At 45.6% G+C, this 26,259-nt stretch overlaps 1 protein-coding gene across 1 annotated transcript; it reads right to left on the reverse strand.

Moving 5' to 3' along the window:
- Nucleotides 1-2,187: 2,187 nt before the first annotated feature.
- Nucleotides 2,188-26,056, reverse strand: PRCC (proline rich mitotic checkpoint control factor). The gene is made up of 7 exons (XM_043877174.1): nt 25,309-26,056; nt 13,181-13,228; nt 10,456-11,022; nt 8,184-8,279; nt 6,405-6,548; nt 4,323-4,388; nt 2,188-2,626 (listed from the first exon to the last, which is right to left on the reverse strand). The coding sequence occupies exons 1-7, from the start codon at nt 25,777-25,779 to the stop codon at nt 2,540-2,542; spliced, it is 1,479 nt and encodes a 492-aa protein (XP_043733109.1). The 5' UTR covers nt 25,780-26,056; the 3' UTR covers nt 2,188-2,539.
- Between the last annotated feature and the right edge of the window lie 203 nt (nt 26,057-26,259).

Raw genomic sequence — 26,259 nt, forward strand, 5'->3', positions numbered from 1 at the left:
TGACTGCGGCTTCCTGGTCAGTAAGCTCAGCACCCAGCTGGAACAAAGACGTGGCTGGGTTCCTGCCCAGGCGTCAGAGCTTTGGGGTAGGAGCCGAAACGCCCTCTTCTTTGACAGCTGTGCCGTCTCCGTGTAGTTCCTAAGTCTGCTCCTTGTGGATCCCACCTTCCTCAGCTCCGTTGTCCTGGTCAACGTGGGCTTTGCCCCTCCAATATCTTACAGGGCGGTTTGAATCCATTTCTGACCAACACCTCCACCACCCTCCCCCCGCCCCAGTCCCTTGGCTGTTGCTGCCATGCCAGTTTTAGCCAAGTTATCCCTCTTCCCTCCTTTCGTCTCCCTCACCCCTGTCTTCTCTTTCCTGTTTATGGTAACTTGAGGTTACTACCTCAGGAAGCCCTCCCAAATAGAGTCTGTTCATTTTCTAACTTTTATTTCTCTTGGTGACCAGGAAATTCCAACCAAGTAAAATGTTATCTTATGGTAGGAATAAAAAGTGGCTTGGAACTTCCCTGGTGGTACAGTGGTAGGTATTCTGTGCTTCCACTGCAGGGGGCATGGGTTCGATCCCTGGTCGGGGAACTAGGATCCCCCATGCTGCTCTGCAGTTTAAAAAAAAAAGTTTACTACTTGCGGAGAACCAAAGGAGATGGGACACAAGAAGACACTGAAGGATGTCTGGCTTAAATCTGTCCATTCACAGAAGACACCAGGACTCTCCCTACCCATATGCCTCGCCTCCCAACCCAGAGCACCACCAGGTTCGTCATGACGCAGCCCCTAAAATGACAAAGTTGAAGAGCTGAATCCCAGGAGTACGGCAACTCAGGAAGGAGTGTGGCAACCCCATCTACAGAGCCCTGGATACAGAAAGAGCAGCTGACTCCTTGGGACCTCAGACTTTGGGGCCCTACTGAGCCGACCTCACCACCTCACTTCACTGTGACTCCCGAGGGGCGGCCTTAGTCCTCAGTGCCTCTGTGGATGGTGGGAGCGGTGGTACAGGCTGAAGGCTCCTTGCTGAAGGCTGGCTGGATGCCCTGACTTGGACAACTACAGCCCGCGTGTCCCTGTGGGATGCAGGAGCCCTGTCTGGCTCCAACCCGAAGTAGGTCAGATTTCAGATAAGCGGGTGGTTTTCCTGTAAGCAATGAAACCCTCCTCTGTACTTAATGAGAAACAGACTCCTCAACTTACCCCAGCTCACAAGACCAGAAGCATGGTGAGATTCCTCACTTCCTTCTCATCCCCAAGTCCCCACCACACACTTCTTCAAAACTGCCCCTCGGGTCTCAGCCTTCCTCTCTGTCACCAGGACTGTCAAACACCAATTCCTCCCAGTGTTTTTCCTATTCAGAACCTGCACTTTCGTTCAGTCAGCATTCCCTTGCCTGGCATCCAAGGCCTTTCTTTTCACAGGAGTTTAACACTCCCTTCCTGCATGAAGTCACTGCGATTAAGCCCTACTGGAGTTCCAAGTCCCCTCAGTGTCTACAGCAGGATGTGCTTGCTGCTTTGTGACCAATATTCAGTATCTTCCATCTCTATCTGAACCGTGTCTGAGGAGGAGGAATCATGCCACTATCCTGTCGCTCCTGGGCACCTTGGTGCCCTACAGCCAACTCAAGTCCACAGACCCTGCCACCTCCCTCCTCATCCACCACCCTCCCCCAACCTACCCCATCCTCTCAAGCAAAAAGCTCGGAGTTAGATGGAGGCTCCAAGGATATCTGTCTAGCCCCCAATCTCCATGCAAAGCTTCCAAACCAGTCCAGGCCAATGACAACCAGTAAAAATTTTAGTCATCTTCGGGGACAGGCATTTCACTACTTTTTCATGTCCAACAACTCTTTCACATCCCAGAAACAATCTCCTTGACTTCAAGATACCTGAGATCAGCAATACTTCCCACATTTGGAGTCACAGGCCCCTGTCCCAAACAAAACTGTACATACACTTCCTAGAGTCTTCAGTGGCCATGACCCCAGTTAAGATGGTCAGCACCCAGAAAAACTACAAAGTAATCACGAGATAGCTCACAACAGTTTGGAGGCTAAACTAAGTTTGCAGGTAAAAACTAAGATCTAAGGACAGAACAACAAAAGAGAAGCATCCAAACAAAAAAAATAAAAAAGAGAGAGAGAGAGACCTCACTTAAAAGTAGGAAAAGGTTCAGGGCACGCAATGTCTGTTGGACTGAATATTTTATTTCAACAGACATCCCTGGTTTTAAAAAAAAAAAAAGATGGAGGGAGGGGTTCAACATATCATCACACCCAACAGGGAGCCAAACTCCCATCCAAGAACTCAGAGCCCCTTCTGAGGCATCACTTGAGTCTTTGCTAGCTCCAAGACAGAAGGGAGCTGAATTTTCTAACTTTTGTTAAGAAAAATCTATCAAATATGTTCATTCTCGCAGAGGCGAGGGCTGGGTCCTCAGGGAAAGAGATCCTGGGCTTGGATCAGCTGGGGTCCCAGAGATGAAGCTGGGGGCCGAGCCAGCTGGGCTGCAGATCCAGAGGCAGTCAGGTCCAGAGCCCTAGAATCCGTATTTGGCTTGGGTCTGCCGGCGGCTGAGCTTGTTCTCCGACCAGGTGTTCTTCAGTTCCAACTCCCGCTCCTTAGCCTGTGCAAGGAAGAGGGGGCAGGGGAGAGTCACACCAAGGCTCTAAGAAACAAGCTTCTCTTGCCTCTGTGTGCTTCCCACTTTAAAGTCTTTCTGCCATCAAAACAATTATGAGGAAAAAGTAAACCCCTTGAAGGATTTAATTTTCTTATTCAAGCAGAAGGGGAGGACCCTCAGAAAGCAAAGGAAACCATCTCTTTGGGGAGTTAATAGGGTTCAAGCAGAATTTCAAGAATGCTGGTCCTGGGACTTCTCTGGTGGTCCAGTGGCTAAGACTCCATGTTCTCAATGCAGGAGGCCAGAGTTCGATCCCTGGTCAGGGAACTAGATACCACATGCTACAACTAAAAAACCTGCATGCACAATCAAGACCTGTTGTAGTCAAATAAATAAAGAATTAATTAAAAAAAAAAAAAGAATGCTGGTTCTTCATCAGCTAGATTTAAAACTGAAATGCTCAAATGGGAAATGGACAAATGAAAACTTGAATTTGGCATCTGAAAGGAAGACAATTAGCTGCCTTGGATACCTAACGAGCCATGTGAGAGAAGACAGCATTGAAGACCTGGACAGGTCAAAATAGGACACCTACCAACAATAATTTAGCCTGGAGCCACTGTTTCGCTGTTGTGTTAAATGTAGTATATATGGTACCCTAGAAATTCACACCACTTTAGAGCACAAATTGAAGCTGTGAAAAACTGACTGGAAGGTACAAGAATTAATGCTTCCCCTCCTGACTGTGACAACTCCTAGCTCTAGACAGCATTCTGGGAATGTACAAATGCCACCCTAGAAAAGGGGCTCCTCAACCCCACCTCCACCTGCTCATTTCCCCTGGGGTGGAGAAGGGTGCTAGGAGTTTGGATTTAAAAAAAGACCCTACAGGGGAACAGCAAGTAAAAAATAATTTAAAAATAAAAATTAAAAAATTTTAAAGACACTACCCTTAAATTCTTTCCCTACAAATAACAAGATAGGGTAAGGGTACAAAGGAGTCCATGAAAAAGAAGATGAAAATATGGTAAGAACAATGAATGCAAGTTTTGGCACTGAAATCACCAACCAGCATATATACTCTCCGGAAATGGCCAGGAAAGAGTCTTATTCCTTCTGTACTCTTGACAGCATTTAGCACACTAGATCTCAAAAAGATATTTAATGACACAATAAATATTTGAAAGCTGTCAGGTCCTATCAAATAAATACCAAGAAATATTCCAATTACAAAAGATATTTTTAGATTATCTGTAAATCTGAATTACTTGCATTGATGTTTCCTACCACAGAAATGAAGAACACAAAACCAACCTCACCTCCTCATGAGGTATATGTTTTGCTAAAAGTTGCTGAACCAATTTTTCTTTGGTTTTTTAAATTATCAGATGAACTTGATATTTAAAAGAACCTTATGAGAAACCATTTCACCCCCCTCTTACCTCTATGTTTTAAATATCTGAATCTTCATTTTCAGTTTATTCCAAGCACCTGTACTGGAGTCTTACATGAAGTGAGCCTGAGGCAGAGTAGGATAATTCTGAAGGACACATCCCCACCTAGTGGCCATATGGAGAACTGGGGAGGGTGCCTGCCAGAAGCAGGGGTCTGACAGAGGCTTCTAGCGAAGATCTCAGCCTTCAAATCCCCAGGTTTAAAGGGATCCTGCCTAGCAGGCCAGGGCCCTCAGGCCTCTCACCTGATGAATCAGGTACGTAATCTGGTGTTTCCGCCGCTGCTGGCCTGTTGGCTGCTCACCTTTCTTCTGTAAGGGAAGAAAACCATCATTAACACATTGAAAGAAAAGTGGAAGCTTCTCACATGCCCCAATGGGACAGGATGGGTATTAAGAAAACAACTACACAGCCCAAATCCTAGGGGGAAGAAGTCAGCTTGGAGCAGTTCTTAAGTCTATTTACTTACAAGATAGTTATTTTTATTAAAGTTATTATGCAAAAAATCTCAAGCTCAGAATACTTGCCTAAAAGAGTCAGCCAATATCCTCATTAGACTGGAAATACTTTGAGGTCAGGGCTGTCTTCTGTATCTTTGGTAACCCACCACCTCAGCACCAAGCCTGGGGCTCTGCCCACGGTGGACACTTGGCACCAGCTTTACTGCTTGCAGTCAGTCTAAAACAGTTTAAAGGCCAGGGTCCAGGAGACCTCCCTCCCTTCTTACCTCCCGCCACCTCCTCTGCCCTTAAGGACCTCTTCATCTCTGTCCACTTCTCCCCAGTCAGGCCAGATGTCTAGCCTATCTCCTGCCTACTGCTTACCAAGCTCTCTCCCATCAATCACCTTTGGCTGAAACCCTACTCCCTCATTCTAGTAAGTATCAACAAGCAGCTTCCCTGGAATTAGATTTTCACAATCACCACGCCTCTCTCCAATTTTCCAGCCTTCACCCGTAACTGCACTGAATCCCTAACCAAACTTTGATGCAAATGATTTACTGTCAAAGTCTATATTGGTCGGGCTTTCATTCTGCGGTTTTCCTGTCCTCTGCCAGTGTTTGAGTCTCAGACTAGAAGCTTCCTAATCAGCCCCACCCAACTCCCAAAACTCCTCTCTGGAGTCTCCTCAGCACTTATGTAATCAATTTGCACCATAATCATTTATACTCAAGTGTCCTTAAAACTCTTTTTCTCAACTACACTCTAAACCTGTCAAGGACAGGAACTGTATCCTTTTCTTCTTTTTTTAAAAATCTAGCTCAATACAATGAGATGGTGGGGAATAAAATAAAAAACTTAAACCTGGGAAAACAGCACACTCCAATTCCTTGATGCTATTTAATGTCATCTAATATGACAGTTGAAGATGACAAACATAAAACACCCAGCTCCATTCCTGTCTACGTGAGCACTACCAGCAGCAGCTGTTACTGCGTGATGATGCCTCTCCACCCAGTTAGTAGAGCATGCTCTCCTAAGTGGCTTTTCCAGTAAACAGTGATGGATCTACGCTGATCTAACCACAATCCTTTGCTCTGTCCCGTACAACCGCCAGCGCTCAGTTAAAACAAACGACTGGGGCTCAGATGGCCATCTGTGGCCACAGAACAAAGCAAAGCAAACGGGGGGAGAAGAAGGGAATAAAATGCCCGACCTTGGCCGTGCTGGTGCTGGGCTAGAATCCAGGCTTCCCCACATCTTCCCCCCTGTGGCAGGCTCATAAATGTCCACATTTGCCGTACTCAGCTACTACGTGAAGAGATGTTCATCATACTGACGGAAGAAAACTAGCACAGGGAAGGCAGGAGTGTGGTGTGGGAAAGGTGAGGGATAAAGCGTCTGAAAAGGCCACAGCTGGGTACAACAAGTGATGGAGAGAGAGGTGAGAGGAGGGGATGCACACTCAGAACCGAGGACCCCAGGACTTCAGAGGCTCTGCTGGGCCCGCACCTCAACGATGTGCTGCACCAGGTCCCAACTTAACGGGATGGAGAGAGGGGTAGGACAGTAGGAAAAGGGTTGAGAGCAGCTACGGATTCTGTTCAGCCAGGAAGAAGCCACACATGTTGAGATCTTCTCAACTGCAGGATAGGAAACTGTTTCAGCCATCCAATCTCAGTAACCAGACTACCATCCAGGTAGAGAGCGAAGTGCTGCAAAATTCTGGAAAGTAGGAGCTGTACCTGGGAGGCTTGGCGTACACTCCAGTACCAAGGGGAACGTGTTTGCTAAAGGTGTAGGGATAGTAACAATGAGGTGAGGGGTCAGATTTTGCTCTGGGGACTCCCAAGGTGGCCACCCAGCAGACCTTCCTTTCCCACTTACTTTGCTGAATGACTTCACGGTTTTCTCTTCTGTCAGTGACTTGGTCATCCACTGCTGGGCCCCGCTGAGCTGGTCGTCACCTTTGATCTCCACAAAGTTGATCTCCTCCCTCCCTCGGTTCCTTTTGCCCTGCAGCCGCTTAAACTGGAAAAGGGGGGAAAAATTCAGGAGTCGGGGGTCTGGGTAGGGGATCAGGAGATGTCACCAAGGATCCAGAGTTTATGGAATGATTTTAGGGCTCCCCAATTCCACTGCACCCTTAATTCTCTCTGTGCAGTACATCCTTTCACCATGCCACCTACCAAGCTGCATTGATGCCAGGTGAAAGGCTACTTCTCAGAAGTTCTCCTGGCCTCAGGGAAAAGAAGGCCAAAATGTATTTCCAAACATGAGTGCAGAGATTCACTGGTATGAATTTTACTCAAATTATGTATAAATTGTATATGCCTAAAAGAACTGCACACTATTTTCAAATTAAGAATTAAAGGTACAAAAACAATTCTATTTTTTTTTTTCAAAAACAATTCTAGGATTTCTTCTAAAAATTAGTTCTTTTAACATGTCTGTTTTTTCTCATTGGTTCAGTATCACCAAATCAGCAGACCACACACCAGATTAGACATCAGAGGAGAATATAATTCGAGATGGAGAGAGAGGAAGCCTCAAAAAAGAGCCTGGCAAAATTTCCAGGAGACTGCTACTCTTTCCTCTTCCTCCGAAAGAAAGAAAGAAAAATTATCATACTGTTAAGTCATCAGAAGATGTGCCGAGGAGTGTAGGTGAAGAGGAATTAAATTCAAGAACACTTGGAAATCTGCAGTGAAACCCAGGTTGTGGTCTGAGCATCAGCAAGGCCTCTCTCTACCCATAAGGAGTTGACTTTTGCCACTGGATAAGCTCCCTGCTGCCTCCGAGGCTTAGAACAAAAAGGGCCTAACTACTGAACTTGTCAAGGAGGAGACACAGGAAAGTGGACGAACACAGGATTAACCACAGGCAGAAGTTTGCAAAGGAATAGACACCCTTCTGTGAAAAGGTGAAGAGAAAGTTATTTTTGTAAGAACTTGCATCCCCTATTTCTCCAACCCACTCCTGGTAGGCTGTGGCCTCCCTATAGATCGAATTCTTTATCTCCTGAACATGACTGGACGGTTGCAAAACATGAGGTTTTCATCTTCCCTTGCGCCGAGGTGGGGAGAGGCTCAGCAGCAGAGAATAACACAGTGATGTGAAACACGAGGTTATTTACTGTGGCTGCTGTTCCCTCCCCCTCTCTGTTAGCATGAATGAACCCAACATTTTGGCTAGGCATAGTACCACCCAATGAAAAGACTACTATGTTCCCTTGCAACTAAATACAGCCATATGACAGGTTCTAGTCAGTAAGATAGAAGGAAAAGTATTCTTAGGAACTTTCAGGAAGTCTCCTGAAGGGGGAGGTGACTTTCTTTTTCCAGTCTGCTGCCTGGTGTGCAATAATGAGAACAGTGGCCTTAGCTACATTCTCATTCTCATCGAAGGGGGCTGGATCGCGACAACTTTATGAAGCTGCCATACCAGCCTTGGCCTGCCTACCTCTAGCCTTCTTTTATAAAGAAAAAAGTTAACTTCCCTCACATATGCCATTATTACTTGAAGTTTCTCAATTATATGTTGTCAAACCAAATCCCAAATGAATATAGCTTTTTGCTTTTTTTAAAAAAAGAATTTCCTTTAGCTTCAGACTTGAAACTTGGTGTCTAGATGTCAAAGATGGTCACTTGGGCTTTATGAACTTACTGCTTCGTCATCGATGAAGGACGCATCTGGGGCAATTTCCTGGGTGGGGACCAGAGCCGGATCCTGTGCGGGATAGTAGCCACCACTGTAATAATCCTGTAGTCAAGGAGGGGAGAAAACATACCAGCTGAGGGCAGAGTGGAGAGAAAAGAGAAAACCCTCATCCAAGAGGCAGTGGTGACACCCACACTACAGACCCCTCAAGTGGGCCAGCAAAAGCACAGATCCTAAGGACCTACCCTACAACTCAAGAACCAGAGTGTCTTCTAATCTACACCATCCAGACAGATAGATTTTTTTTTAGGGAAGAGATACAAGAAATAAAGACATTCTCTCCTGCTTCAATTCACAGCCTGCTCCCTTGGCTGCTTCCCCAGCATGACTCCTACTGCTGACCTCTACCGTGCCTCAGCCGGGCTCCTCCTGCTCAGAAGACCCCAGTGTACGCTCCAGTGTGAGCAGAGATGAGGAGGTGTGAGGCGTGCTACTCCTGCTCCTCGTCCAATCTAGCAGCCCTGAGCACAGGGGATTCCCTCCCTCAGCAGGCAGGAAGATTGCAGATTTCTGATAAAAATAAACCACCATAAGGGTGGTATGGAATTTACAAAGCTGGGAACAAACCAGGTTTGCATTACCAGATTTTCAGCTCAGGAATTGATGATGCCCCTTTAGAGGTAAGCTGGCCAGATGTTGCTGTGGACCCGAGAGGAAGAGGGGTGAAGGCAAGGCAAGGCCCCTACTGTGGCCAACTCAGGCAGCTGCAGGGCTGAGAAATTATTTCCTCTCTGCCTACACTTTTTCCTAATTCTTCCACCTTTGCCCAAAACTCCAAGAAATGCTCCTCCAAGAACATTCATTTTATATATGAAAAATAAGGTTTAATATTAAATAAAAATAATACACAAAAAACCAGAGTAATTAAAGCATTAATTTTCATTAAAAGTATTAATAAAAAACATACATTTAAATTGAAGGGCCCCCTAGAGTAATTACAGTGCTTTAATTTGCACTGACTGCCTTCATGGTATCTGTAACTGCATACAAAATTCCAACTGTTATTCACTGGCTGGATATAAACTAGTGGTTTGTTACATTTTTCTCTTTCTTTGCTAAAGGGGTCAAAACACTCATCTTCCTCCTTCCAACAACACTGAGGGGAGATACACTGTCCCTGGTCAGTCTACAGGACACAGCAAGGCTTAATGGCAGACAGGTTTCAAAGTCTTTGATCAGAAGAGAGTGCCCTCAAAGTCCACCTACCATGGGTCCCTACGCAGGCCTAGATTGCAGGGAAGAGTAACACCGACCACTCAGAGAATCACAGTGGTTGAAGGAGACTTAAGTCTTGCAACCATCACACGCTGGCAGGAAAACTTACTACAGCTGCCCGGCCACAGCACGAGCCAGCTGCCTCTGATCAACCACCACCGCGGCTGTGAGTCCCCGGACTCCTGCGAGCCCTCTCCATCTAACAAAGTTCTGAAGTCTGTCTTAACTACTCACAACCTGGCCTCATATATTCTCACCCTCTGAAGCCCTGGAGAACAATTTAAACAGCTCTTCCACATAATATTTGAATAAAAATTCTCATAACAATTTACTGAGCATTTGCTATGTTACCAATATAACTCTTGTAGCAACCCTGAAGTTCTATCATTCTTCCCATCTTAGAGTTGAGAAATCTGAGATTCAGAGGGGCAGATAAGCAATTTGCCCCGACTCACATAGTTTGAGATTCGAAATCTAAACCCCACTTCCTGTCTCTGCCCAAACACTGTCCCCCAGTGTCCTCTCTGTAGAGACTTACTTTAGGCCTTTGACTCCTCATGTCTCAGTCAAGGCCTCTTGCCATTCTCCTATTCCCTTTGCATTCAACTCTCCAGACTCCCTCCTCTCCCTCCCCACCTCCAGAACTCTCCTTGGACTCACTGCTATCTAGCCGTCTGTGCCAAAGCTCTTGCATCCTCCTCACCCACACGTGCAGAAGCTACCTGGGATCTCTAAGATTAGAGACTGCTCTTCTTCCACTTTCTCCCTATCCCTCTCATCAGCTCCTACAATGACCTTTTGTGTTCAGAATAGACTTAGGCAATTTTAGATCAATATGGTTCAGCAAAAAGCCATAATGTTTTGAGACCCGATAGGTAAGGAAAACCAAGACACCAGAAGACTCATTAATTCAGCCAAAGTGATGCCAGAGAGGCCGTATCACAGGCTCAGAGCTCTCCCTGACTGTCAGACTCCCAGCCTGCCCTCCATGCCGCCCACGCACCTGATAGTAAGCACCAGCGGCATTCGCGTCGCCATATGTGGAAAACTGATTGTAGCCGTAGTCCTCCCCAGGCTTAGGCATCCAAGGGGCCCCACTTGAGCCTGCTGCCATCTTGAATTCCAAGGGGGCATTGGCTGCATCGTCCTGGAAGGCTGGCTCTGGTTCTGTGCCTGGAGGCAGCTCTTCTGGGACAGTGGGAACGGGGTAAGGGTATGGCTCAACTCCAGGCGGCTCGGCCTTCTCAGGGAGGGAGAAAAAGTTCTCAGGGGCTACTTCCTCATCACTGTCGTCCTCTTCCTGCGTGATCTGCTTCGTCACCTGCAGGGCAGCACTCTTGGCGGCAGCCTTGATAGCTGAGGGCGACGGAGTGGTGGTTGTGGTGCCCACAACAGGGGCAAGAGAAGAGGACTTGGTCTTAGAAGCTTGCCTGGAGGGCTTAGTGTCAGAGGAGCCATCCGAGGGTTTCCGGGAGAAGGCATGGGGCAGGAGCAACCTGTTAGTCTCTTTCACAGTCAGGTTTTTAGGTTGGGGAAGCAAGGCGGACAAACCAGTCCCCTCACTGGATCCCTGGTGAGCCCAAGTTTGGGTAAGGAGGGAAGAAAGGTGACAAGCGAGATGTTATGATACATACTACTGACATTAAGAACAAGCATTACAGTTACGTCCTCCAGCCTAAAATCTTACCAGCCCTGTTTCTGTCTGACCTTTGCCCACTAAGGTCATCCACACTGGACTTGACTGCTCCTACCTCAAGCCCTTCTGCTGTCCATTTCTCCCAGCTCCTCTACCACAAAACCTTTCCTGATTTTTTTTTTGCTAATATGATACACTTAGTAAATACATCATCTTTCTTCTCAAAAAGCCCAGGGCTCTCTCCAGATGATCAATCTCTCAGTATCTTGAAGGTTCCTCTTAAGCATAGCAACTCCCTGTTTCCTTTGGATTGGCACTCAAAGTCAATAGCAAGGCTCTGTCCTAAAAAGACATTCATACATCCTGCCCAAATTTCCCTCCCCGCCCAAGGAAAGCCCTAGAGATGTGGTATATCCAGCTTGTTTATGCCAGAGTCAAGCATTTAACTTATCAACTTGTAAGCTAACTGGCTCAGTCCATCCAGAGTTCTTGTTACTCATAAAAATCTCTTGGATTCTGCTTTCTGTACAACAAGGCCAGCTGGCCTAACTGTAGGGCTGAGGGAGGTATTGGTTTGAAAAAGGAGAATGGAGTTGGTGTCACTTACTGGACACTGTGTCACTGTCCCAGAGTAACCATGTACTGCAGCACTCTCGGTCAAGAAATGCCCAGAATGAGTAAACTAAGGCTTCTGAATCAAGCAGTCCAGGCAGAACTGTTCACCCAGAAAATGGGCTCTTCTCCCTGCTGTCTGTGTTCACAGACTTGGGTCATTCCATCCTGGCAGATGCCAAAGGCTCAGGCTCATAAAAACCGACCGAGATGGAAGATGGAGAACATACATCCTTCAGGCTACCTTCGAAGCATCTGACTTCTCAGCTACATCTGGGATCATGGCTACATCCCTCTGCAGTGCTTGGTCCACGTTGCCTTCTCAGCTCAGAGGTTCTCCATGCACTCATCTCTTCCTACCACCTGCAAGACTGCTCTTTGCTCCTGGAGTGCATTCTGAGCCAGTGTCCTCCCATCTCTTTAGCTGCCAGTTCACTTCCTCCAGGAAGCCATTCTGACAACAGGCAACAACTGGCTTCATTCAGTCTCAGCAAGTGCGTATCTTTCACGATTCTTCCTCCATAAACCACTACAGACATGGACACAGCATCACTCTCATCAGTTATCTAACTTCCATGTGATTGTGTCCTTCTAAGATCTCCCAATATGGGATGTGACACCTTAACAGACTCAGGGAAGGGGCAACCTCAGGATCATATACCTGGATCAGGAGACAACAACCTTATAAAGGAAGAACCACTTTTGCTCTTCCTGAGACTTATAATTAACATGAGGTCAGAGGACTCACTGAGTGTGGAGCTCAACAGGAAGAAACTCCTGGGAGCCAGAATAAAGGCACTGGGACAAGGGGAATCAGGAAACAGCAGCGAGAGCATCTCCCAGCACTGTCTGGTTAAGGACTTCTGGTCTTTATGACAAAGCAGTGGCCAAACGCTGCAACTAAGAGCATGGACTCTAGTCAGACTGCCTCAGTCCAATCTCAGCTCTGTCCCCACTAGTTGTCTGACCCTGGGCAAGTTCCTTAAGGTCTCATTCTCCTCATATACAATACGGGAATGATAGTAGCACTCTGATTTAGGTACTATTAAGAGGATAAAATCAGTTAAACACTGGTATAGCACTTAGTACTATTTAAGTTTCTTTTCCAGGTTAAAAATGAGACTGGGGGAAGATGGATAATTTTAAAGTTCAGATGTCCCATAACATCATTTTGACCAATCCATTTATTCTACTGTTCCTAAATAATCCTTTTACCTGAAATGTAATAAATCAAATTGAGTTCCAGTTCATCTCCCTACCATGCCTATCCTCTAGGAGAGGCAACGCCCACACACTAAAGTCAGTGAACAGTGAGGGGAGGGTAGAAAAGCACAAGATCTGACGTTACCTGGAAAACAAAACTACACTCAAAGAGGCAGTCCTCAATATCAATATTTGCATTTGCTTAAGCTTGATTTGGAAATTTCCTATCTCCCAGGAAGCAATATAGGGAAGAAATGGCTTCTGTCACAAAGCTTACCTGAAGGACAGTTTTCTTCTTTGTGGGTTCATCTTCCTCAGAATCTGACTAAGAGAAAAAGAAATAAAATAAGGCCTCGCTGTTTAAGGACAATAGGGAAAGCACTCACCTTAAATGAAGCAGAAATAAAGGCTTGGACAACAGTGGCTATCATCTTGTCTGGGCCCTTCCCCTGTATGAGGTATGTGTCTCCCAGGACCAGCCGAACAGCTTCAGAGAATGAGGTAGGCATTAACCTCCCCTGGTCACTCATTCTCAAACCCCCAGACCTGTTCCAGAGCCTTTTGCATCAATTTTGTCCTTTAAATTAAGACTACTTCCTCTCATTCAGTCCTTGGTGGAAAGAAAAAACTATACCCATTCTTCTTCCTATAAATCTGTCCACTAGAAGATGAATGGGATTTGGCCCACAATCTCACCCAATCTCAGCTTCACTTCTAAAACCACTTATACAGACTACATAACCACAGGGCCGGGGAACTCCTATGGGATTAAGTGGTGTGTTAACTACTCTTCTATGAGACATTAAAGGTCAAAGCCATTGGAGAAATCCATTCCTCTCCAAGTATGATCTATTGTATAAGTATGCCAGACAGAGTCGTTCACATCCAGGAAGAAGGCAAGCAAATGATGACTGTCAGAATTTGGGGCAAGAAGGGAGGTCCTCTGTGTTATCCCTCTGATTCTTCAGGATTGTTTTTAAAACAAGCTCTCACACTGAAACATGGCCCAACTTTTAGTTGAACATCAGCTCCTCAGCCATCTTCAACTATCAGAAAGATGCAAGGCATATGAAAACTAAGCTTTAACATTTTATTTTAAAAAAATATCCAACCTGAGAACCTTAAAAGTTTTCCATTTGTTGTTAAGACCCTGGTCTGGGGCACCTGTAAATAAAGGTGATTAGGCAGGAATCTAAGATTTTTTTCCATCCCCAAGATTTTAAACAACTCAAATTCTCTGCCTGTTTTTCTCAACTGAACCTCATACATCACAGGTTCCCCACTGGATTCATCTGTTACAAGGACCTCTTGATCATCATTACTCAGAACCTACTGTATGCAAGACACTGTGCCAGGCGCTATCGACACAGCTCCAAGTGGTGCCCTACGGCTGGGCTACAGGTACTGCGATGACATTCATCCACTCAGGCAACAGGACAGGACTCGGAGCAGGCAGAGTCCTGGCCCACTGATTTCCAGAGGCACAACCTAGACTACTTCCTCCACTGTGCTTCAAAGATTTTCTTGTATGCCAAGACATGGAAAAAATCCCAGCCCTCAAGAAACTTGAGTCCAGTAAGAAGAAAGACAAGTACCCAAATAATTGTAATAAAAGCAGTTAAGAATAAGGGCATCAACTGTGACTCCAAAATCTCCTCAGAGAACTGGCCGAGCCTCCATCTGTACCTCTTTCGCGTAAGTTCCCCACCTTATTGCTCCTCCTTCAGGTTCCTGGATGACTGCCACCTCTCACTCTCCTGTCAGTCTGCACTCTGTACCTCCTGACCTGAAACTCTGAAGTCTTCCTAAAGAAGCTCACCTCGCTCTTTTTCACTGTGCCCCTATGTTATTTATTTGTCTGGGGTGGCATCAGGCTAACAATGATTCATCTGTGCTTGCTTTGTAAATGTTGCACTTTTCGTGTGCATATACTTGCCTTACTAGAATTAACACCCAAAAAAGAAGTCCTTTTCATTATAAGGGACTGGAATGCAAAAGTAGTAAGTCAACAGATACCTGGAGTAACAGGCAAATTTGACCTTGGAGTACAAAAGCAGGCCAAAGGCTAACAAAGTTTTGCCAAGAGAACGCACTGGTCATAGCAAACACCCTCTTTCAACAACCACAAGAGAAGACTCTACACAGGGACGTCACCAGATGGTCAATACTGAAATCAGATTGATTATATTCTTTGCAGACAAAGATGGAGAAGCTCTATACAGACAGCAAAAACAAGACTGGGAGCTGACTGTGGCTCAGATCATGAACTCCTTCCTTAATGCAAAATTCAGACTTAAATTAAAGAAAGTAAGGAAAACCACTGGACCATTCAGGTATGACCTAAATCAAATCCCTTATGATTATACAGAGGAAGTGACAAATAGACTCAAGTTATTAGATCTAACAGACAGAGGGCCGGAAGAACTATGGATGGAGGTTCGTGACATTGTACAAGAGGCAGTGATCAAGACCATTCCCAAGAAAAAGAAAGGCAAAATGGTTGTCTGAGGAGGCTTTAGAAATAGCTGAGAAAAGAAGAGAAGCGAAAGGCAAAGGAGAAAAGGAAAGATATACCCATTTGAATGAAGAGTTCCAAAGAATAGCAAGGAGAGAGAAGAAAGCCTTCTCGGTGATCAATGCAAAGAAATAGAGGAAAGCAATAGAATAGGAATGACTAGAGATCTCTTCAAGAAAATTAGAGATACCAAGGGAAGATTTCATGGAAAGATGGGCATAATAAAGGACAGAAATGGTATGGACCTAACAGAAGCAGAAGATATTAAGAAGAGGTGGCAAGAAAACACAGAAGAACTGTACAAAAAAGACCTTCATGACTCAGATAACTATGATGGTATGATCACTCACCTAGAGCCAGACATCCTGGAATGCGAAGTCAAGTGAGCCTTAGGAAGGATCACTATGAACAAAGCTAGTGGAGGTGATGGAATTCCAGTTGAACTATTTCAAATCCTAAAAGATGATGCTGTTTAAGTGTTGCACTCAATATGCCAGCAAATTTGGATAACTCAGCAGTGGCCACGGGACTGGAAAAGGTCAGTTTTCATTCCAACCTCAAAGAAAGGCAACAATGCCAAAGAATGTTCAAACTATTGCACAATTGCACTCATCTCATACACTAGCAAAGTAACACTCAAACCAAGTGAGGCTTCAACAATACGTGAATCGAGAACGTCCAGAGGTTCAAGCTGGATTTAGAAAAGGCAGAGGAACCAGAGATCATACTGCCAACATCCGCTGGATCATCAAAAAAGCAAGAGAGTTCCAGAAAAACAACTACTTCTGCTTTACTGACTATGCCAAAGCCTTTGACTGTGTGGATCACAATGAACTGTGGAAACTTCTGAAAGAGATGGGAATACCAGACCACCTTACCTGCCTTCTGAGAAATCTGTATGCAGGTCAAAAAGCAAGTTAGAACCAGACATGGAACAACGGACAGGTTGGAAAAGGAATACAACAAGGTTGTATATTGTCACCCTGCTTGTTTAACTTATATGCAGGGTACATCATGCAAAATTCTGGGCCGGATGAAGCACAAGCTAGAATCAAGACTGCAGGAAGAAATACCAATAACTTCAGATATGCAGATGACACCACCCTTACGGCAGAAAGTGAAGAGGAACTAAAGAGGAGAGTGAAAAAGTTGGCTTAAAACTCAACATTCAAAAACCTAATAAGATCGTGACATCCAGTCCCATCACTTCATGGCAAATAGATGGGGAAACAATGGAAACAGTGACAGACTTTATTTTCTTGGGCTCCAAAATCCCTGCAGATGGTGACTGCAACCATGAAATTTAAAAAACGCTTGCTCCTTGGAAGAAAAGCTATGACCAACCTAGACAGCATTTTAGAAAGCAGAGACATTACTTTGCCGACAAAGGTCCATCTAGTCAAAGCTATGGTTTTTCCAGTAGTCATGTATGGATGTGAGAGCTGGACCATAAAGAAAGCTGAGCGCCAAAGAATTGATACTTTTGAACTGTGGTGTTGGAGAAGATTCTTGAGAGAGTTCCTTAGACTGCAAGGAGATCCAAGCAGTTCATCCTAAAGGAAATCAGTCCAGAATATTCACTGGAAGAACTGATGCTGAAGATGAAGCTCTAATACTTTGGCCACCTGATGCAAAGAAATGACTCCTTAGAAAAGACCCTAATGCTGGGAAAGAATGAAGGCAGGCGAAGGGGACAACAGAGGATGAGATTGTTGGATGGCATCACTGACTCGATGGACATGAGTTTGAGCAAGCTCCAGGAGTTGGTGATGGACAGGGAAACCTGGCATGCTGCAGTCCATGCAGTTGCAAAGAGTCAGACACGACTAAGTGACTGAACTGAACTGATCCGTGAAAATGCAAAAAATGTATACTAACTAAAATTTTTAACAGAATTCAAGAATTATTATTCCCTCTGGTCTGCCAAGAGGTCAAACACATGGAAGAAAAGCTTTAAGCCCCAAACACCCAAGCATTTTTTACCTGTTCTCTCTGTTCCAAACTCCACTGCCTCAGGATTCACTGACCGTTTCCCTTTCCCCCCCCACCTCACTCCTCCTCCCTTGTTTCTTGACTATGAAGACTTTCTCCTTTCCAGCAGACCACACAGAACCACCTCACCATGGGGTATACAAGGTTGTCATGAAGTCCCCAGGCATGTTTAAACTTTAACATCTTAGGTAATATGGCCAATGGAAACAATCTGCAAAGAAAATGTTATCAAGTTTAAGACGATTACATTCATAAAACTGTACAAGCATATTTTTATTTTTCAGGTCTGTGACAAACAAAAAGTGGCTACTCTGAAATTGTAGGCAAACTGTCCTATGGCTAATAGAATTGAAGGCCAGATCAGCTGGGGGAAGAAAATTCAATTTTTCCTTAAATGTCACAGACGGTTTCCATTATACTGTCAACCTGAGTTTAAAGCTTAAAAGCACACACACACAACTGTACAAAGATTTTAGGAACACCTTATTAATTCCGGATTTAGAGGGCTGCTACAGCTACTCACAATCATCCTTCTCTCTCTGAACGTCTTGTACTCATCTACTGAGCCCCACTATCAATCATCTCATGAAGGGCACAAATATGACTCCCTAAAACAGAACACTAGGACCCTCAAAAAACGTGCTGAACCCCTAAGCCCTTATTAAGACTATTCATCTTTGAGAGGGGGCAGAAATAAATCTTTACCTCTTGAAGCTGACAAACAGGGCTCTGAGACATTCAGTAACCTACCTAGGCCACAGAGGAAGTCCAGGGCCCTTAGGAGAGCAGGGAAACAGAATGAGAACCACTTCTTGCCCCCTGAGTTAACTTTAGCCAACTAAAGAGGTTGGAAACATGGAGCTCACTGGTTCACTATGAAAAAGAGGTTGAGAGGCCACTCAAAGGATTTACAGGCATGTGTGGGCTTGGATGAAAACAGGAAAACAAAGAAAGCTCAGCAAGGAATTATCCAAATACCTCACACAAAAAATAAATTTCAGTTCAGAGTACCAAAAAGGAGGAGATGAGTAATCCAAAATCTAAAAGATGTGCCATTTATCTACCAGTCATGGGGTCAGGGGCTGTCTTAAAGCATTTAAAAGGAAAATTAATTCAGCTTCTATCAGAAACCAATTAGAGGCAACAGAATCAGCCTAAGCACAGTATTTAATTTAGACACAACCAGAACTTCCTTGATGGTGAAAAGTACATGAGCATACTGGGGTTTTTTTCCCCTTTATCATGGTAAAGTATATATAACATAAAATGTATCATTTTAACCATTTATAAGCATACAAGTACATACAGTAGCATTAAGTACATTCATAATATTGTATAACCATCACCACTATCTCCAGAACTTCTCATCATCCGAAACAGTGACTCTATACCTATTAATAATAATTGCCATTCCCCAGTAACCTCTATACTACTTTCAATCTCTTCATTTGCCTACCCTAGGTACCTCATACAAACGGAATCATATAATATGTGTCCTTTTGTGTCCAGCTTATTTTACTGAGCATGTCTGTCTGCAAAGTCCATCCATATTGTAACATATCGTATCAGTACTGCATCATATTGTATCAGAACTGCATTCCTTTTTAAGGTTGAGTAATATTCCACTGTATGTATATACCACTCTTTGTGTATCCACTCACCTGTTGCTGAAAATGTGGGTTATTGCCTTTTGGCTACTGTGAACAGTGCTGCTATGAACACTAGCATACAAGTATCTGTCTGAGTCCCTGTTTTCAAATATTTTTACCTAGGACTAAAACTGCTGGATCATTCTAATTAACTTCTTGAGAACTCGCCAAACTGTCCTCCACAGGAGCATATTAAAAGGAGGCTGTTGAGTCCACTCCTAGAGTGCTAAAGACCAGCGAAAGGTGGTCTAAGTGGGTCTGTGTCATCTGACCCAGAGCAAATGATGATGCTAGAGATACAGGAGCACCCAGGGCTGGAAGAAGGCTGGGCCAGAAAAGGCATTCCCAGATTTTCGAGACACAAACTGACTGTGTCTCTTAAGAAGGAAGTGCTGCATTTCTTTTTGGCCTCCTAAGAGCCTGCGCCTCAGTGGCCACCACTGTCCTCTCTGTTCCAGCTGCCAAGAGTGACAAGACACACACACCCCGAGACTGCTGAGCAAGAACGGAAACAGACATTTTCCATTAAGCCAGGCCCAGTGGGATCTGCTAATCTATGAGAGCCTCATTCCCCATGGCAGCCTCCCTCTTATCTTCCCAGGCTCTGGTTCTGACAGACTCCCTTTCCAAAAAGCAATCACTAGTTGCCAGGGCCAGAAGCCAAGAAGGAAATCAGAGCCCAAGCACAGACCACCCCCCCCCCCAACCCCCAGGCTCCAAACTCGAATCACTTACACACTCCTCTCTGCTATTATCCCAATTAGCTAGAGTCATCAACTGTTTTCCCCTTTGGTCTCAAATATGTTCTTACATCTGCCCGTTCAGTTAAGACATCATTTTCTCTCCCACTTTTGCACTCCTCATAGTATCACTTTCCTAGTTCTGGTTGCTCAAGAGTCTACTATCTTTTTGGTAGGAACTATGATAGAAAGGAAACCCACTCCAGTGTTCTTGCCTGGAGGATCCCAGGGACGGGGAGCCTGGTGGGCTGCCGTCTATGGGGTCGCACAGAGTCGGCCACGACTGAAGCGACTTAGCAGCAGGATGATAGAACACAACACCTGGCAGCAAACATGATTCCTGCTGCTCTCGAACTATGTGACTTTAGCTCTGTTCTCTAAACTCCTGTGTCCTCACCGGTAAGCTAGGGCTAAGGCTTAACTTACAGAGTCGCTGATGTGCCCAGCAGTGTCAGACACTCCACAGGGGACCCACAAATGTTGGAGCATTTTTCCTTCCCTTTCTATCTAGGGCTAAATCCTAGCTAAATTCACCGCAATCAACTCTTAACTACTTGCTTAACAGAAGTGACCAAAATTGGTGAAATTTCAATTTCACAGCTTCAAATCTTTCACTACCTGGGTAAGCAATTTGAAAGGACGTGTAACACTAATCCAAGTAATTCTGAAATTTCTATTTGTGTTCGAACGCACACTACATGACAAAAAACCCTTAGAGCAAACTTATTCCTCTAATTTTGCTTTTTTAGTATCCTAATTTTAGAAGTCTGCATCTCCTAAGCCCGCAAAATCAGCAATTAACCACTGTTCAGAAAGAGAACAGTAAGAAGGGAAAAGGAATGATGATTCCCCATTTTATGGATCATTCCTAATTTTTGACTCACATAAGTCAAAAGCTGACAGAATTTGATATTGAAACATACCTGGAGAGAGAATTTCCCCTGTTCCCTGACTGTGGCTGATCAATGAGCTGACTCAAATCAAAGCAATCACAGTCTCTCTCCCAGAAAACCAGACCAGGACTAAAACTACAGTTCAATCTGGGCCAATCACTAAAAGGAAGGAATGAAAAACCAAGGAGGTGTAGGTGGCCATCTTTCTCTGCAATAAAAGGTAAGAAGTGGAGGAAACTGGTCTGCAGACAAAGAATGACTTAAAGGTGCAAAGAGAAGCTGTGTGGATCCTTGACAGATCTCCAGCTCCTGATTCCAGGCCCTTTCCAGGGCACCTCAGTATATTTACGATGCATTTCCACTTATGCTAGCTTGGAGCAGTTTCTGATACTTGTAACCAATTAAATCTAACTAATCCCCAACCTGCTCTGCCTTTGTATTCCCCAAATAAACAGCACCACTACCCTCCCAGGTGTCTGAGCCGAAAGGTCAGCCTTGACCCCTCTCCTTCACCCATGAAATCTAATCAATTCCCTGGTCTTACCACTCCTCCCTCCAAAAAAGACCTGGAACCTCCAATTCTCTCCATCCCCACCACTCCTTGTCCAGGCACCATCATCTCTCACACTGTATCTACCAGTCTTGCTCCCTCCAGATCTTTTGGCACCCTGTGATCAGAGGATTCTTGCTCAGACTTAAGGGCTTTTCATTACCCTAGAATTACGTACAAAGGCCCTGGCATCATATCCAAGGCCCATGATCATCTGGCCTCAATCTCTTTCTCTCTAGCCTCATCTCTCATCACTGCCCCTGCCCACCATGCGCTGCAGCCATGGTGCCTTACTAAAGCTTCCCACAAAGCGTTTGCATTCTCTCACCTCCGGGCTTTTATACATTCCGTTCCTTCTGCCTGATCTCCTCCTCTTCATCGCCCCTTTCTCTGGCTACCTTCTGCTCACTTGTCTTATCTCCAAAATGTAGACATCATCTCCTCCTGAAAGCCTCCCCAACTTCTAAAGTTGATTAGTGCCCAAAGGAGAGCGCCCATGGCAACAGCTCTACCACGGCCCTCCCGACTTGACCTTGCCTGTCTACCTCTACACAGACCATCAGCTCCTTTTATAACAGGGTCTATCATGTTCACTACTGTACTCAGCTCCTGGCACAGAGAATCAGCTCAACAGTGAATGAAGGAATGAACGAGAGTTGAGTTAATTAATCCTACTTCAGCACCAAATTCTAAAGGAAAATTATTTAAGGAAACCTAATTCACTCACTCAGATGTTTACTGAAAGCCCAATAAGCACAAGACACAGAGCTTAGGACCCACAAATATTTCAAAGGTGAAGGTCACCCTTACCTAGTCACCTTAGAACTCTCTTAGGCTACCTTTCCCAGGAATCACACGTTCAGGAAACAAAACACTAACCTGCACAGAACAAAAATGGGAAACTGAACCAGCTAAGGACTAGGATTTGGTTTTATTCTAATTATCCACCTCACAATTTATCTCAGGAATTTAGCAGATTATACTTACAAAGGAGAGAGGGTTAAAAGTCCTCAGAATTTTCTGCCACTTCGGCCGGCCTAAATGGAAGATTCTACAGCCTCTACCAGCAACTTTTCCTGATGCTACACCTCTGAGGACCTAAAAATGAGTCTTTCCACTGTCACTGTGGAGGGAAGCAAGCTGGCTCAAAGTGCCATCTTCCCCCATATATCGCAATTAGGCTGAAAGGAAATTTGGGAAGAAAACTGTGAAAACAGAATGCCCCCCAAAATGAACCTATTTTCCTCTGTCTTAGGAACTTTCCTTTGTTCCAGGTTAAATTAAAAGCAAACTTAAGTTCCACTGGAGCAACAAAGGGCTTTTTGGGACCCTAGACTTAGAAATAACAGACTTGGGGAAAAAAGAAGGGGGAAATGATTTGGAAGAAGTTTGGAACAAGGTAGTAAGGGAGATTCTGGAAATACCTTCCATAAAGAATCCATATTCATTTGAATTCATTCACTCAAAATATTTAGACAGTACTCACTATGTGCCAGGCATTGCTTTAACCACTATGAATTCAGCAGTGAAAAAAATAAACAATAAGCCCTGTCTTCATGGAGCTTGTACACTAGCAAAAGAAGAGAGGCAAATAAAATAAACAGTACGTGAGATGGTTAGTATGTCATCTCATACACTAGCAAAGTAATGCTCAAAATTCTCCAAGCCAGGCTTCAATAGTATGTGAACCATGAACTTCCAGACATTCAAGCTGGATTTAGAAAAGGCAGAGGAACTAGAGATCAAATTACAACATCCCCTGGATCATCGAAAAAGCAAGAGAGTTCCAGAAGAACATCTACTTCTGCTTTATGGACTACGCCAAAGCCTCTGACCGTGTGGATCACAACAAACTGTGGAAACTTCTTCAAGAGATGGGAATACCAGACCATCTGACCTGCCTCTTGAGAAATCTGTATGCAGGTCAGGAAGCAACAGTTAGAACTGGACATAGAACAACAGACTGGTTCCAAATCAGGAAAGGAGTACCTCAAGGCTGTATACTGTCGCCCTGCTCATTTAACTTATATGCAGAGTACATCATGAGAAACACTGGGCTGGATGAAGCACAAGCTGGAATCAAGATTGCCAGGAGAAATATCAATAACCTTAGATACGCAGATGACACCATCCTCAAGGCAGAAAGCGAAGAACTAAAGAGCCTCTTGATGAAAGTGAAAGAGAAGAGTGAAAAAGTTGGCTTAAAACTCAACATTCAGAAAACTAAGATCATGGCATCCAGGCCCATCACTTCATGGCAAACAGATGGGGAAACAATGAAAACAGTATTTCTTGGGCTCCAAAATCTCTGCAGATGGTAACTGCAGCCATGAAATTAAAAGACGCTTGCTCCTTGGAAGAAAAGTTATGACCAACCTAGACAGCATATTAAAAAACAGAGGCAAAAAAAAATAAAAAGCAGAGGCATTACTTTGCCAACAAAGGTTTGTTTAGTCAAAGCTATGGTTTTTCCAGTACTCATGTATGGATGTAAGAGTTGGACTATAAAGAAAGCTGAGTGCCGAAGAACTGATGCTTTTGAACTGTGGCACTGAAGAAGACTCTTGACAGTCCCGTGGACTGCAAGGAGGATCCAACCAGTCAATCCCAAAGAAGAGCAGTCCTGAATATTCACTGGAAGGACTGATGCAGAAGCTGAAACTCCAATACTTTGGCCACCCGATGCGAAGAACTGACTCATCTGAAAAGACTCTGATGCTGGGAAAGATCGCAGGTGGGAGAAGGGGATGACAGAAGATGAGATGGTTGGATGGCATCACCAACTCTATGGACATGAGTTTGAGTAAGCTCTGGGAGTTGGTGATGGACAGGGAAGCCCGGCGTGCTGCAGACCACAGGGTTGCAAAGAGTTGGACATGACTGAGCAATTGAACTGAACTAGACGGTGAAAAAGTATCTTAGATGGTGGTGCTATGGAGAAAAATAAAAGTGGGGTGGGGCGGAGTGGGTGACAGGAAGTTAAAACTGAAATAGGTCGGCTAGCAAGCCCTCAATGGGAACTCGTCTTTTAAACCCAGATTTGAAAGAGGTGAGGGAGAGAACATTCAGACATCCGGGGGGAAGAGAACAGAAATAGCCTCCAGGCCTAGTTGGAAGTCTGAAGAAAAGCAAGGGCGAAAATTGGCTTCCCTCTGAGGGTTACCAGAGGTGAGCGAGGCATGGACCAATTGAACTTTTAGAAGAGAAAGAATGGGAAGAACTCCAGGTAACTCTAAAGTATTATCTGCCCCTAGGCTGTCTCTTCTGTCTCCCAAGTGCTCACTCCAAAAAAGGCCTTCAATTTTACTGATCCAACATTCAGAAAACGACACAAGCTTGGTTGCCTCTTCTGTATGTAAATGGTGAAACTGAAGCATAGGCCTGAAGTTCAGCTAAATTCTGAATCTTCACTCTGTCCTTCACCAGGTAAGATCTTACACGCTGGACACCTGTTTCTCACCTGTAAAAATTAGAATGTTATCTCTCACAGTTCTGCGGTAATTCAAGGAAAGGGTCAATGCCTGGCAAATGATCTGTACTCAACAAATACTGAATTTCTTCCCTAACTTGTCTCATAAATAGAATCCAGGATTCCTATCCTTCCCGCTCAGACCCTGATGCTTTTAAGTTCAGAGGCAAAGCAAAAGGTTAGTTCTGAATGTTGGCCAAGGGCTCAGGAATTGTCTCATGTTACCTCAAGTGCCACATCTTATGCTGTTCTGAGTACTTGGGGGGTTTGGGGCAGGGGGGAGGAACCTGCGGTGAAGATGCAACAGAGGGAATGCAATCAAGTGTCCCTAGGCCTGGCCCTGTCACTGTCAGGTGATGGTATAAGGCCTTTCCGCGGGCGAGTACAGTTTGGAGAAACACGCAAGGACAAATACTCTTAACTCCCCAAAGCCGACAAACTTCAGCTCGACTAATCGCACAATACCAGGAATTCAGTGGTCCGGAATCAACGGATGCATTTACAGGAGAGAGTCTCCGAGCCTCCACAAGTCCCTCCCACAGCTGAGCCCATGCCCAAACCCAGTGGACAGTGGGGGTGCCCTCCCCGCATACTCACATCCCCTTTATGCAACTCTGGCGCCGCAATCTTCACCGGCTCTGTCCTCTTCTTTGGCTTCGGAAGCCCCAGGGGGGGCCCGGCACCGCCGATAGTGGGGGGCAGACTGAGGCCAGGGCCTCGGGGCGAGGGCAGCCCCAATCCGAGCCCCTCCCCAACTCCCGCCGCTTCAGCCGGGCTCACGCCTGGAGGTGGGGGGAAGCCTCCCAGGCCGAAGGGCAAGGGGGGAGGAGGCTGGAGCCGGGGGTCGCCGGTGGGTGGGGGCAGCAACAGCGGCGGGGGAAAGGCTGGGGCCAGCATCTGAGGGGGCGGAGGCAGCAAGGCCGGACCCTTGGGTGCGGGAAGAGAAGCGAACAAGCCCCCTAAAGTGGGCCCAGGTGTAGGGGCCGCCGCCTCCTCCTCCTCCTCCGGCTCCGGCTCAGCCTCATCCGGCTCACTTTCTTCGCTGCTGGCGTAAGCAACCAGCGACATGGCGCCGCCCGCCTTTGGGGCGCCCTTGCCGGCAGACGAGGCCTACTTGAGACCGGGGATGTCCGGAGGCCTAGTGTGCCCCCCCCACTCGGCGGGGAGGGGAACCAAAAAGGCCGCCTTCTCCGTACTCTAGGGCTAGCCCCGGCAGAAGCCCATGCCCATAGTTGATTTCCACCGAATAAGGCTTCCCTCTTCACTTAAGCTCCTAGTCCCGGGCAACTACACACAGCTAATGGCCGCCGAGTCACTCCGCCCCCTCCTCGCCGCACCAATATAAGAACTACAACTCCCAGAGAACACTTTGGACACGGCACCATTCTCCTCCGCAGGGAGAGCGGCGCAAGGCACGGCGGGAGTTGGAGTCAGAGGGAGGATAGAGAGGTTCAGAGGAAGGATTGAGGTGTCCTCAGAAAGACAAGCGCTAAATCCGCCTCTGATACTAGGACTCCTGGGATGAGTAGTTTTGGGGGTTTTGGGGTT

The sequence above is a fragment of the Cervus elaphus genome, chromosome 20 (genome assembly GCF_910594005.1).
Source record: "Cervus elaphus chromosome 20, mCerEla1.1, whole genome shotgun sequence".
NCBI classification, from domain to species: domain Eukaryota; kingdom Metazoa; phylum Chordata; class Mammalia; order Artiodactyla; family Cervidae; genus Cervus; species Cervus elaphus.

What these genes read in the sequence shown, in the direction of transcription:
- PRCC (XM_043877174.1), bottom strand. Translation starts at nt 25,779, where the DNA reads ATGTCGCTGGTTGCTTACGCCAGCAGCGAAGAAAGTGAGCCGGATGAG. An exon ending in AGAAGAAAACTGTCCTTCAG is followed by an intron (nt 11,023 to 13,180) that starts GTAAGCTTTGTG and finishes TGGGCTCACCAG; the next exon opens with GGATCCAGTGAGGGGACTGG. An exon ending in TTACGTACCTGATTCATCAG is followed by an intron (nt 2,627 to 4,322) that starts GTGAGAGGCCTG and finishes TTCCTTGCACAG; the next exon opens with GCTAAGGAGCGGGAGTTGGA.